This window comes from Sinohyriopsis cumingii, chromosome 17 (assembly GCF_028554795.1).
Source record: "Sinohyriopsis cumingii isolate HCF-2022 chromosome 17, ASM2855479v2, whole genome shotgun sequence".
NCBI classification, from domain to species: domain Eukaryota; kingdom Metazoa; phylum Mollusca; class Bivalvia; order Unionida; family Unionidae; genus Sinohyriopsis; species Sinohyriopsis cumingii.
This window is the reverse complement of record NC_142977.1, coordinates 105,902,633-105,917,711: the sequence shown is the minus strand read 5'-3', so window position 1 is coordinate 105,917,711 and position 15,079 is coordinate 105,902,633. Positions and strand designations below refer to the sequence as shown.

The window sequence follows — 15,079 nt, the reverse complement described above, 5'->3', positions numbered from 1 at the left end:
AAAATATTTTGAGATAAATGCATTTATTATATATTTCATTCTAAGGTAATGAAATATACCAGTAGTAGAAAAGTGACACTGCCACAGTGGCAATAGCACTTTCATTGCCACAGTGGCAGTATCACTTTTGGAACTACTTTTTTCCATTTAGGAAATATATCTGCCCTTGTGAATGTTACTCCAACCTGCATTTCCATTTTTAGGCCTATTTTATTTTTCTTCTTCTGTTCCGTCTCCCTATCCATTCCTCTCTCCCTCTACATGAATATGTACAGATCTTAAAATGTGCCAAGTGCGTCAGCATCTGCTTCCAAGCTAGACAGCAAGCTTGCCAAGGCCACACAAAAATGTACATTTGAAGTATGAAAATCCTTAAACTCACACTCATTTATATCTTTTGTTTAAAGATGTTACACTCTGAAGCCTGTATGATACAACTGCTCAACTATGTTTCTAGTTACCCCACCCTGACAGTATCAATCCACACATGAAATGTGTTAAAAAAAATAAAAATGTCTTCATTTTTTTATATACAAATACAATCATTATTTTGACAAAATACACAGCTTAAGCATGATGTGTACAAATTTGAAAAACACTGCTGTGCCAAAATTTTTTTAAAATTTAGGAACCTCTTTATATCAATGCAGCAATGCAGCTGCTAATCACATGGCACAGAATGGAGAAAATCTGTACAAATCAATGGCATTAGCCTCAAAAAGTTATTTAACTCTCCTCTATGGCATCATATTCAAGTAATTCTTCAATATATAGACTATGGCTAAACGAGTCTAAAATGTACATACTTTGGGTATTCCAGACTCTTCCTGCAGAATAATCTGTGTGTTACGAGCAATACGTGCACTGAAGGGAGTTGGAAGACCAAGGGCCTCATCAAAAGAGTTGCTGTGAAGAGACTGACAACCTCCAAATACTGCACCCATTGCTTCAATACAAGTTCTTATAATATTGTTGTAGGGATCCTGAAAAATTAAACAAATTTAAACTTAAATTGTTTAAAGGAGTTTCTTATTAAACAGTGTTCAGGTGAAAAACTCTTGAAAACAGAATCCTTTAAGAGTGAATGAATACTGCATAATTAGTTATTGGTCACTGAAAACCTTTTCTTATTCACATTATCCAAATACATAAATGCACTTCAATTGTAGAAATTACTTCACAGATTTCAACATTGATAGTATGACTTACTTTCCTAACTGACAACTGACAAAGACTCTCATTCAGTTAAAATAAATGTGTTCCATGTGTTATCACTGAATTTGTGCAGAATAGAAAGTATCAATTCTTGTTCAAATCACTGTTCTTTCTTCCAAATGTCTAATGAAAAAAGATCAATATTTGATCTAAATTATCAATATGTTCCTAGTTTATCATTTATTGTCATTCCAATCACTGACTAGCAGTTAAACCTATAATAAATGGGTTACACAAAACTTTCTCTTACCTGCATCTAAGCCTTTATGTACTCAGGTGCCATAATTGTTTAAATTTTTAATGTCATAATCTCATTCATAAATAATACATAAACTTACCTTAATCCGACAATACATCAACATTACTTTGTAATGTGAACTTATGATGAGAAATTTGTCTGCAGCACTTTCGTAATAATAACTGATAGTTTCTGAACATAAACATGGGAAAATTTTACCAGGTGTAAAGGAGTTGGGTTTTTAGATCTTCAGATGTTCTGTTATCTTTATTCTAGTTTACAGAATTTTCAACGCCAGCCCAAATTTTTTTTATCAGGTTAAGGTTAGAACTTTATGATGGCCACATTAGTTGTGGAATATTATTTTTCTATTCCCACTTGTCCATCTCTCTAAACAAATGCACAGATGAATTGGCATCTTGATACTCTAAGTTTTCAAATGTGCCATTATATTTGGAACATTCATATTACCATCTGCAAAGGCAAGATTACCCACACCATAAAAGGTTTAACAACACATCATCAACTTCAACCCTCTGCTAGAAAAAGGCTCAGCCAGTAGCCTTTCCATTTCATGATGTTCTTTCTCCACACTTTTACCTTTCTGCCAGGTTTGAAAACAACACCCATCTGATCAGAAAATAAAACTTTCTTTCAATCATGCTCAACACCCCATGCGCCATATACAAAATGGTTTTCTTTCTCACCTATGTCTGCACAATATTTTATGAGGAATTCTCTAGAACACTCCCAGAGAATGAAAATATAACTGGTCAAATAAGTTGGTTATTTCCCATAACAACTCAAATTTGTTCACATACACAATCCATGAAAGTTTGTTCCTGCCCAATTTTGTGTTAACTACCTGTCCTCCTTTCTAAGATTTGCAAATTGACAAGAAAATGAATTTCTAATACTTGTACAAATTGTAGTGAGAAGAATTCTTAGTACTATAAAAAAAAAATGTAGAGGAATGAATTCCTAGAACTTGTACAAACTGTAAAGGGATGAATTCCAAACACTTGCACAAACTGAACAGGAATCAAGTCCTAGCACACTTGTACAACATGTTGAACAATGAATTCCAAGTACTTGTACAAACTGTAGAAGAATGAATTCCATATATTTGTACAACCTGAAGAAGAATGAAATCCTAGTATTTGTATAACTTGAACTGGAATGAATTCCTAGTACATGTATAAACTGTACAGGAAGGAATTTCTAGTACTTGTACAACTTGTAGAGGGATGAATTCCTAGTACCTTACAGGAATGCATTCCTAGTACTTGTACAACTTGTACAGATTTATAACCCTCCTGATTTAAAGACACAATTTGTTGTGTTTCAACATTCAATTCCTTTCCATGACTCACCATGTTGAAATATATTGATGTTTACATACTGCAGATATCAATCTGATTTCTGGAAACAACATGTGCTAAAATTGACACTACATGACAGAGTGCAAGACATTCAAGTAATGGGAACAAGATGGGGTTCATATTTCTATTAAGCATTTTCAGGAGACTACCAGAAACATAATACAGTCAACCATCTTGAAAGAGAAACAATAGAGACACGCTAGTGAATTCCATATATCTAACTATATGTAACCTTTTAAAACTCTTGTATGATGCTGTGTAACCTTTCAACACTCTATAATGATACTGTGTAACCTTTCAATACTCTATAATGATACTGTGTAACCTTTCAATATTCTATAATGATACTGTGTAGCCTTTCAATATTCTATAATGATACTGTGTAACCTTTCAACACTCTATAATGATACTGTGGAACCTTTCAACACTCTATAATGATACTGTGTAGCCTTTCAACACTCTATAATGATACTGTGTAGCCTTTCAATACTCTATAATGATGCTGTGTAACATTTCAATATTCTATAATGATACTGTGTAGCCTTTCAATACTCTATAATGATACTGTGTAGCCTTTCAATACTCTATAATGATACTGTGTAGCCTTTCAATATTCTATAATGATACTGTGTAACCTTTCAATACTATCGTATGATGCTGTGGAACCTTTCAACACTCTATAATGATGCTGTGTAACATTTCAATACTCTATAATGATGCTGTGTAACATTTCAATACTCTATAATGATGCTGTGTAACATTTCAATACTCTATGATCCTATGTAGCCTTTCAATACTCTATAATGATACTATGTAACCTTTCAAATACTCTATACTGACTGATAAATAGAGAACTAAATTTGTAGACGGAGATCAGAAGCATGAATACATGCAAAAAGAGATTTTACTTCTTTCAAACTAGCAGTTTACATCAATCAAAGCACCCTTTCACTGATAAGGCCAATTAAATATTGATATTCATTTACTTTATTGGAGAGGGTGGTTGTTGTTGGGGGGGTCTTCAGACTAGGTCTTCTAATATTTACTTTATCCACAATCTGGTAAGAGTAACTATGGGCTTATCATCAAGCATCAACTTATAATTGGTGATTTTGAGTAATTAACATCAAGATCATGCCAACCATATCTTTAATTAAGCCTATTTTATCCTAAATGCTAATTATAAAAATCTTCCATACAAAATTATTGAGCCTGAGGCAATGTACCTGTTCTGTGAGAGACCAGCCTGATGTCTGACAGTGGGCCCGCAGCAATAAAGATTTTGAACTCTTGGGTTTGAATTTTTCCTTTACCAGATTTGCCCATAATCTCCGAGCCGCTCTCATCTTGGCAATTTCCTGGAGAAAGAATGCAAACTAGCATGAGCCTCTTAACAAAATGACAAAACTTCAAATATCCCATCTGATGGATTAAGTCGACAGCTTGATTTCCTGTCCTAACCTGAAATGATGTACAGCAAGCAAAAGATAGTCATACTGAACAACAATGATGATGTCTAGTTGGATGAGGAGAGATGAGGAAATTAAATATACATAACATATATGTCAACTTTTCACAGGACTATCAATCTGAGAAAGTGGTTTTACAAATTTGATTTTGACCTTGTTTACAGAGAATTAATATTCTGAAACAAATATTAGAAACATTATTAATACGGCTGTGGAACCATCAGTCACCAGGCTTTCTAGACAATATTTTATATGTATATTTACATTAAATTATCCATCTAAAATTAAAACTAAAGCTGATACAAAATATAGCATGGTTTAAAATGAGATTCAGTGCCAGCCAAGACTGTATTAGGACCAAAATGGGACCAACATAAAAAAATTCAGAACTGTATACTGTTCCCTTTTTATTATTATGGATGCATCTACTGACAGATTTTGGATGCATCTACCTGACAGATTTTGGATGCATCTACCTGACAGATTTTGGATACACAAGCAAGTCTCATAATGATTTTTTTTTGTCTGAAGAAGAAGATATGTAGTGACCTGTGTTCTACCTTTGCAGTTTACTCTTATCTTTACTACTATTTGTTTATTCATTTATTTACCCCATCTAGTCATATTATTTACCCTATCAAATATATTTACCCCATCTGATCATAGTATTTACCTATCAAATATATTTACCCCATCTAGTCATATTATTTACCCTATCAAATATATTTACCCCATCTAATCATAGTATTTACCCTAACAAATCTATTTACCCCATCTAGTCACATCATTTTCCCTATCAAATCTGTTTACCCCATCTAATCACATCATTTACCCTATCAAATCTATTTACCCTATCTAGTCATTATTTACCCTATAAAATCTATTTACCCCATCTAGTCACATCATTTTCCCTATCAAATCTATTTACCCCATCTAGTCATTATTTACCGTCAAATCTATTTACCCCATCTAGTCACATCATTTTCCCTATCAAATCTATTTACTCCATCTAGTCTTCATTTACCCTATCAAATCTATTTACACCATCTAGTCGCATTATTTACCCTATCAAATCTATTTACCCTATCTAGTCACATTATAACAATATAAATATAACTTAAATTTTGTATATTGATGCAAAACAAGTTAGGAACTGTTAAAAAGGCCTCAAAAGAAAATGGCAAGAACTTTACGTGTAATTATTTTTATTAAAACTAAAAAGAAAGAAAATTTAAAGTAGATTTTGCTTCTCTGAGAATAATTACCCAACAACATTAACATCAAGGATATAAGCCTGCAACCTCACAAATCCAGCCCTACTATAAAGACAAAATTTTGTCTTTTCTAGCTCATCTAGTTAAAGGGCATTAACTCTTGCCCATCACCTCACCTTGCCACTACTAGGTGTTGGTAGTTTTATGCTAAGTGATTTGAGAATAAGGATGCTCACATGGCAGAGTCAATTGAAGGGTTTTTAGGTAATGGCAGCTAGTTGAGGGATTGAGCCATTTACATTAGATCATGTAGATCATTGACTGACCCAGGACTTATCCCAAAGGAGATGGGCTATCAGAATTATCTTGCAAAATTCAGACCCCTTTTTTCTGTGTTATTGTCAGTACTAAGACTGTTGGGGGTGGGTAGTCAAATGCCCATTAACCCCTCCCAACCGAATGGTAGTGCAACTATGGCTTAAGATTTAGGGTCTTGGAACCTATAAGACAAAGGTAACCCATTTGCAGTTTCACTTTCTTGAAAAAGGTCAATTGTTGGACACACCCAAAGTGCATAAATCCAGTATAGATGAAGGGACCATTCTGCATGGATAACCTGGCCCTTTCTGGGAAGAGCATTGGCCATAATGCTGAGTCTGCCAGCACTGTGTCTGATTTGTTCAATGATCTGAAGTTGACAGCATTCATGAAGAAACTGCCAAAGCAGCATGGCATAGGTCTGGTTGCTTGGTGCCCTGTTTGAGGAGGTAAGTCACCACTAGGAGTTGTCGGACATAATCAGGACTGACTTCTCACCGAGTCAGTCGATCTTTCATATGGAGATTGATGTGAAGAGGCAGTTTCAATAGTCCCCATTTGATGCTGACTATATTCAAAGTCCAGCAACAAGAAGACTCCCCAATGTTATGTACTGGCATCAGTACATACTGTCACTGCCAGGTGGGCTTCTCTAGAAGAATTCTTGTCATGTACCACTGGCACAGGAATGATAATACCTCAGCTGTGACACTGGCCATTTTCCACAATGAATAACCCAAGGAGTTGCAAGAACTCTCTCGCTGAAATCCCCATCATGTTGGCAATGACTGTTCAAATCTGACAATCCATATAATGTTGACATGAGGGAGACGTACAAGATTCAGACTGGTTATCACCTCCTCACCCAGGTAGACATACAAGATTGAGACTGGTTATCACCTCCTCACCCAGGTAGACATACAAGACTGAGACTGGTTATCACCTCCACACCAAGGTAGACATACAAGATTGAGAATGGTTATTACCTCCACACCCAAGTAGACATACAAGATTGAGACTGGTTATCACCTCCTAACACAGGTAGACATACAAGATTGAGACTGGTTATCACGTCCTAACACAGGTAGACATACAAGATTGAGACTGGTTATCACCTCCACACCAAGGTAGACATACAAGATTGAGACTGGTTATTACCTCCATATCAAGGTAGACATACAAGATTGAGATTGGTTATCACCTCCACACCCAGGTAGACATACAAGATTGAGACTGGTTATCATCTACACACAAAAAACAGTCAGTGAAGGTCAGATCTGTCCCAGTTCACGAGAAAACCAAGATGATTAAAAAGGGACAGGAGATTGCTTCTGCCCCTTATGAGAATATAACTTACCATATGTTTATGAAGGAGACTGTCCACATAAAAGTGTCAAGTGCAAATTAAGTATAGAGATCTGATAAAACTTTTATGCCAAATATTTCTGCACAGTTTTATTACTAAACCTCATGACAATGCCTAAAAACTGGAAATAACCAAAAGTGTGCTTTTTGGATTGTTTTCCAAGGTATAAAGGTTTGGATGTTTAAACAATTATGTTAAATGGTCATATCTCCAAAACCTGATGTCCAATCAAAATGAAATATTTGTTTTCTCATTCTGATGAGTATTTTTTATAACAAATGACTAAATATTGCTGTAGGATTAAATTATCATGGTTGGGTATTTATCGATGTGTCAATTTTATCTAATCACTCACAAAGTTAACATAAAGGAAGATCAGAGTTTTCTTTTATTAGCCTTTTAACTGCAACAGAATACATAGCCTGATCTTCGCTTGACAAGAGTCGTTGATTCTTTATACATTAATATAGGGTAGAGTGTCATAGTGGGTCATGCCAGTGATATATCATGATCATTATTTTAATATATTTAAAAATGGCTGATGCTGTTTAAACCAGGCTATTCCTTTAATTTTTTACTAGAATTACACTTGCGCATAGCACGTGTTATAGCATTCATTGTTGTTACTTTCTACACATTTCGGTCTTTCAGATCATGTCCATTTTTAGCAAGATCCCTTGCTTGACATATGACCTTGACCTTTAATAACAGTTGCTGGAACATGCTATCAAAGCGACATGCAATAATTTCCAAAGATTGGCTTCTAAAGCCTGCCATATGCCTTCTATGGCAAAAGGGTTGAGTGCTGGAATGTAGAAAGGTCTTTGCAATTACATTGTTTTAACTTCTAATGGTCGATTTTAATCTGGGGCTTGTAAATTTTGATCGGAAATTACAAGAGTGAATGAGTGTGGGCTTGTTGTTATTATTAGGGTGCAAGGCATTGATATAGATAAAACTTCACACCAAATGACCTGGAAACAGGGAACCAAAAGCAGTCCACAGAATTTATTGATGTGTAAAAAATTCCAGATCAGTATCATGTAACCATTTAGATCCAATCAAAACGTAGAAAAAGCAGTCAATTCACAAAAATTGGAATTATACTGGACTATTACTTTTACAGGAAATATTCTTGAACGCCCCCCGCCCCCGACCAGCGGCCACCCGCTCCCTACAGCCAGAATCTGTTGGCACCAACAAGTTTGTGTTCAAAAGTACCCCTCACAAAAGGCCACCCGGCTAATATGACTAGCGGCCAGCATATTAGTGCAATAATATAAAATTTACCCCTCACAAGCAGCCGCATTTTATTTTAATATGTATCCAGAACCAGTATTTTATTCATAACGTGTGTTAAGTAATCCGATTTCTGTTTCCCAATGTCAGGTTTTTGTTACTGAAAGAAGTGTTAACTAAAGTACATGTACCACTAAGGTTAATATTATATCATTTACGCCTCACGAGAAGCCACATTTATTCCATAAAACCGAGAAAGACAAAAATTTTAATCCATACAAAAGGGTAAGTACATGTAATCCAATTAGCCTTACTGCTGTGTTATCATAAAATGTCCAGGTTAGTTACTCTGATAATTGTTAAGATTACAATTATTGAACAGTAGTAACAGCTGAGAAGTGGCATTATCGATGTGCAATACACAAGTCAGCAGGAAAATGATTTGATAGCCTTTATGGCTTCCCTTAGTAAGATGTTGAGCTAATTCACTTTGATAATTATTGGTTATTACTACTGACAATAATTGTCAAAATTACAAATCGTAACAGCCGCAAGGTCAAATCTGCGTGATGTTAAGGGTACATATCGAAGCCATTTTGGCTACTCTAACTTAGTGTAAAGAAATGTATAAGAACAATAGGATACTAGACTGCAGCTAACAAATCACTGACAAGATCACTTTCTTTAAAAACATGGCAATTTGTTTCGATGCATAAAAATTGTTTTATCAGTATTGTAGTTGGCAACATGAATAACTTATGGTAAAAAGATCAACATGTTATCGAGGAAAAGAAAAATTCACAGTTTAGAAGAGAAAGTGAAAGTAATTCAACTGACAGAGAAGGGGGGGGGGTTGAGGATCCTTGCAGAAAACTAATGTCGGACAGACTCAGATAAACATATCGTGAAAGATAAGGAAACAATTCTACAGAAGTGGGAAGGGAAAATGGACAGAGAAAAGAAGATTGTTTGAGCCAGGAGATGTTTGTATCCTGATTTGAATGACAAGAAAAAGCAACAATTTTGTCAGTTGAATTGGGATATGACGACTTTACCGGAAGTAATGGATGGTTGCACATATTTCAAGTGCGACACAATATCAAGTGTTCTGTCCTTAGTGAAGAATCAGCTGATATTAATAATGAAGTTGTCGAAGATTGGAACAAAAGACAAACGATATATGCAGGGGATATGATAGCAAGGATATTTTTAATTGTGACGAGACTGGTTTGTTTTTTTAGACTGTTACCAACAAAGTGACAGATGACGTGATCTGTAACATAATTATAAAGACAGTTTTAAAACTATATCAATGGTTATTCATAACATTCTTTTGAAAATGATGAAACAGTTTGTTTTACATTTATTTCACAACATGCATCTGATTTTTTAATGAAAATATTAAATGTTTTAGAATTAAATGTACTTGTGACTTTCTTCATATGCATTTACTATTCACATTTGTCATCCCCCTCTAGAAAGGCCACCCTCATTATAAGGCCACTTCCCTGCTGCAATAGGGTTGGCCTTATAAGAGGGGGACTACTGTAATGTGATATTATGCATGGCTGCAAAAAAGCAATTAACTTCAGAGTATTCAGTAAAACTGCCAAAATTACCACACTCTCCATTCCTCATCCCCTTGCCTCCCCAACGGCACCAATCACTCTCATCTAGCCCGATCCAACTCTCCCAACCTGAGTGGATCAAATTCCTAGATCACTGTACACATCTACAACAAACCAAATTTCCTTCTAAAGCTTGAACACTATAGAAATAAAACTCGTACAATTTAGTGGCATTAATTAAGCGAATTGGAAGCACAGATGCATACCATATAGAAGTTCATTCCAATTCCCCAGAAGAACGACAGTCTCGGTGCAAATTTATCGACATCCAAACCTCTCTGAACACCTGGAAAACAAAAAAACAAAAAGAGTTTATATATCTGAGTAAAATACTGAAATTAATATATCAATAAAGGTTATCTGATTTCAGTTCATTGCACATGAAGTTTCCACAATTTAAAGTAGATACAGCAGCCCCAATCTAATGAGGCCACCCTCTCTGTAATGAAAAAGTGGCTTTATTAAAGGAACAGCCTCTCATGGAGATATAAAATAATTAAAATATACAATTTTGCTGTCGGGCAATGTGACTTTATGAGATTGATTCTCTTGAGTATGGCCTCTGAAGAGGAAGACCACTGTACTCTAAATTGTCCAGGTGTAAGTAATATAATGGGTTACGGTGATCTAAAGATCCTTCTTGAGCAATAGTGATGATTTTCTAGATTTTTCCTTGGCTTTGGTGTTACAGTACTAGGATATACATGCATGCAATATGCTTCATGATTAGCCAGTCATTAATATGTGATAAATCTAAAAGCATAGTATCATCAAAATCAGACAAGTGGGTCAGATTTCCTGTAATTAAAGTATGTACATTTGGTTGTAGCTTTATATAACACTGATATAAACAAGGTTAACTTTCTTACTGTCAAGTTCATACAAATCCTTGTATGATTCCCAAAAAGAAATGTCCTTATGATCCAAATAAAGGATGGAATAGATCATAATAGAAATTCCTTGATATGTCATTCATTTGGCTCCCAGAGTCGTAACATGCTCAGCCAATCAGATGCAGCATCACTTTATTAATATGCATGACTCTTGGTCACAGTTTACTAATTATTTTATGAGCTACATAATCAACTCATTTGTGGTTGCGTAGGCTTGAACTTAAAACTATTTTCATTTTATCGCTGTTGCCACACTCTCAGAGATCTCATCAGTCCAGATTTTGACAGTGGGAACTTACAAGGGCATTTTTCTCAAAATCAATCATTCTCGTCATGTTCAAATATTCCTCTTGGCTAGGTCATGCATAGAATATATGAGGTGCCATCAAGAAATGCTTAAAAATGAAACAGAAGAATGCAGACTTCACATATAAACTTTTATAATCAATTTTTTTTACATGAATCATGGAATCTGTCAGTGACTGAACTAGCGGTGACACATGCTATGTGTCAATGAAAGAATATTGTATACCTGCATTATTCTATGAAACAAGCACACATTTTTTAGGACAAAAAACTAGTTATTAAATATAGTAATAAAATGTATTAAGTAACAATTTTATATCACATAAAAAGTGTTTGAAAAGGATGGATAAATCAGCCACTGATTAATGTTGATAGCAAAATTAAATTAAGTGACAACTGAAAAATGTATATGGTGTCTGCTACCAAGCTAGTCTCTCAGCTTGCCAAGAACACACAAAAATTTACTTTTGAATGTAGACATAAACAAAATGAAGAACAAAAATCTTTACAAGTAAATTCACAATCATTAAAATATTTCATTGAAATATGTTATGCTCTGACATCTGTCAGATACAAATGCTGTGATATATTTCTAGTTACCCCACCCAAATATTATCAATCTGCACACGGAATGTGTTTAAGAAAGATGTCTTTTCAGAGGTCTCGCTAGGATTTTAAAACTACGAGTCCAGGATTCCCATTCTGATAAAAATAAGGAGTCCCATCAGCAAAAGTTGCAGTTGCCTCCAGGGGTCAAGCTAGACTTGAATTTTAGGGAGAAGTGACTTGTCCTTTTAGACAGAACAGGGAAAAGTGAGAGCTCAGCAGGGAGAAGTGGACGTGAAGCAAGAAATGCAATATATATAAAAACTCTTATTTGAATTAAGCCCTCTCTTTCCCAGTATTCATATTTGCATTTAACTTTGGATTTAAGCAATACTTTTCAAGTAGACAATTGTCTGAGTTATATTAGCCATGTGACTCTAAAAAAGAATAACAGAAACTACACTGTAACAAATTTAAACTAAGTAACCAGATTATATTACTGTAATTTCAAGTTAGTAAAAATGCTTAATCAACTACCCTTAATCAATTTTTTAAAATTCTTTTATTTATCTATACTTTCTAAAAGTTCACAATAATGGCACTTTCAAAGATTTCTAAACATGTTTGAAACAACCCCTGAACCATGTACATGAGGGCAAATGCTCATGTGTCTTGAAATCATACTGTTCTTCCTCATTTCTTCGTTGCAGATAAAACATTACTATAACTATTCATACAAATCACACTAAAATGCATAAAATTACAGACATGTCTCCTTTATAGTCGGTATTTGAACTAAACCCATCTATCCTACAGAATCAACACAGACGTGAGTGCATCTCTGTTCAGAAGAAGAGGTTTTCATAATGTAATCAGACACTCACTTTAACATAGCTTCATTATAACAGTCCAATGACAGGATTGCAGATTTATGGTTTATTTATTTGTCTACATACTTTTAGTAATTTTAGGGGATGGCTAAATAGTATCTGCTTTGCTGCTTTTTTCAGTATTTTCACAAATATGTGTCAAGTCAGAAATCAACTTAAACCTTATAATGCATCTCGTGAATTCCACAACATAGCATTGTCCCATATGTTTCTGACCTACATAATTTGTATTTTAAAGGTAAATCTTTAATAAATTACCTAGGCTTTGCTTTCAATGAATTGAATATTTTATTAAATATATTTGACCGATGATTTACGAAAACAGACAATCTAATAAACTGGTACATCCCATACTTAGTGATATCCGCCAATATTTCCTGTTAGGCCTACTGGTTTACTTACAGTTTCAAACTAATTTTATGACAAAATAGGGTACACGAGGAAGTTTATATATATCCAGATCACTGATTCTGATCTTAAAACATAAATTGCTATTTACACACTATTGTTAAAGTTTCAAAATGCAAGTTTGTATGTTTTTATCATCAAAGGAAACATGCAGAAATTGGGCAGTGACAGTGCTACCTTACTTGGGAAAGTGTTAATGGTCAATCAGCTATCAAAACACATGCTTGTGAATGGACAAGAGTTTGTCAACATAACTGATATCGAAACGAGACTTATCTGTTGATGTCTTGATGAATAAATTTCACTACATTAGAACTAACCAGGCTTAGGCAAGAGGGCATCTAAAAAAGTATGGTCAGTCAAGGTACCTCTTAAAAAAATCACAGGGCAAAGTTGTTTTCACTTTCCTAACAGAAGAAGGTGAAGTTTACATTTTATAGGCAACTTAGTCACCCATTTTTGCCTGGTAGTGTGACCCCTGGCCCTCTCAAAAAACTATGAAAATTAGAATAACTATTGGTTGCCATTGAGTTTAATTTATACATTCTTTATAACACAAACATAGCTCTTGTTTGTCCATCAGAGTGAGACTGAATTTTGTCAATACAAGTAAGGACTTATTCCAAACACTAAGCTAGGCATCACACACTTTCTTACACTTAGCTACTGTCCCATTTGAACTATCAATTCTAGCAGCTTTGGTACTCTTCTGAATCGTGTTGCAATCTTCGTAAATTTGCTGTGTAACCCCAAAATACTCATCCAAATTTGGGAATGGCATTTTGTCCAAGTCTCAAAATGTCTTGATTCTGAGGTCATGTGCACTGCTTATTCTGCTTCATTCGGAAATGAACACAATAATAAAAGCTAAAGTTGTTATTCTGATGTACCCTTATAAATGACCACATGTACATCTCTGGGTTTTTCCTGCCTCTGAATTCAGTCACTGTAAATATCAATACATTTTCCCACCCGGCCACCAGTCAAAGCCCTTGAACTTGCCACCTAGTTACTGCATCATGTTCTTTTAATGGGCGACATGTAGACCAAGGGGTCTTTCAGCCACTGAATTCTATCATTGTAAATATCAGCACAGCTGACTGCTCAACACATTTTCCCACAAAGCAGGTGGCTGAAGCAGGACTGGCAAGTCATTGAATTTTTCTGCACACCTATTACATGTGTATGAAGGACTCCCACCTCAGTGATTTTCAGCGTCCCAGCTAAAAAATCTGGCTCCAAATATGCGTGATTAAGCACTTCTGAGACCTCTGCTTACAGTCATTATTTTCACAAAATGCATAATTTGTAGCAAGATATGCACAAGCTTAATTTGTAAGATGTCACTGTCCCAAAATTACTGTAAAATTTAGGAACTTCCTTTAGTAATACAGCTGTTAACTGCAATGGTACAGAATGGAGAAAACTCATGCAAATTGATGGATTTTGCATTAAACTATATATATATATATTCCACTTCATCTAAGAAATGTGTATCTACTCAAGAAACATAGATATCCACTATATATTCCAAGTTTAATCAAAATCAGCTCAAGTACTAAATTTCACAAACTTTCATGTAAAACGAGTCACAGCAACTCGTTTGATACTACAAGACATTTATAGTATCAATTAGTTTATTGATTCAAGCATAGAAAAAAGAAAACACAAAATGTAACAAAAGCCACTGAATTGTGAAATGTGGGTCACAATGACTTGCTCTTGACAGGAGGGTGAAGCACTATTTAAGATGCATCCCTCACCAAGTTTCAGATTCTAGGTATAACAGTATATAGGTGGCAAAAAATGGTCAGGTCTTTAACTAAATGCAAAAAACTTAAAATATGAAATATAAGTCACAATGACCTTCTGCTGTAAGGCTGTGGTACTAAAAGAGATGCATATAATTATCTAGTTTGCTGATTCTCACATGAACAGAACTTGAGAAAAAAACTTAAAACAAAATT

At 34.7% G+C, this 15,079-nt stretch overlaps 1 protein-coding gene across 2 annotated transcripts in view; it reads right to left on the bottom strand.

Annotated features, from left to right (window-relative positions):
• Positions 1–15,079, bottom strand: part of LOC149779619 (methylmalonyl-CoA mutase, mitochondrial-like) — a 118,574-nt gene that overhangs the window by 81,138 nt on the left and 22,357 nt on the right. For both annotated transcript variants that reach the window (XR_016415683.1, XM_089940407.1), the window contains exons 8-10: positions 10,276–10,355; positions 4,062–4,193; positions 807–983 (exon numbers count right to left, since the gene is read on the bottom strand). Coding sequence is in view for 1 of the 2 variants with exons in the window: in XM_089940407.1 (XP_089796533.1) it covers positions 807–983; positions 4,062–4,193; positions 10,276–10,355 (389 nt within the window). In the remaining variant the exon portion in view is untranslated. The remainder of the gene's footprint in view (positions 1–806; positions 984–4,061; positions 4,194–10,275; positions 10,356–15,079) is intronic.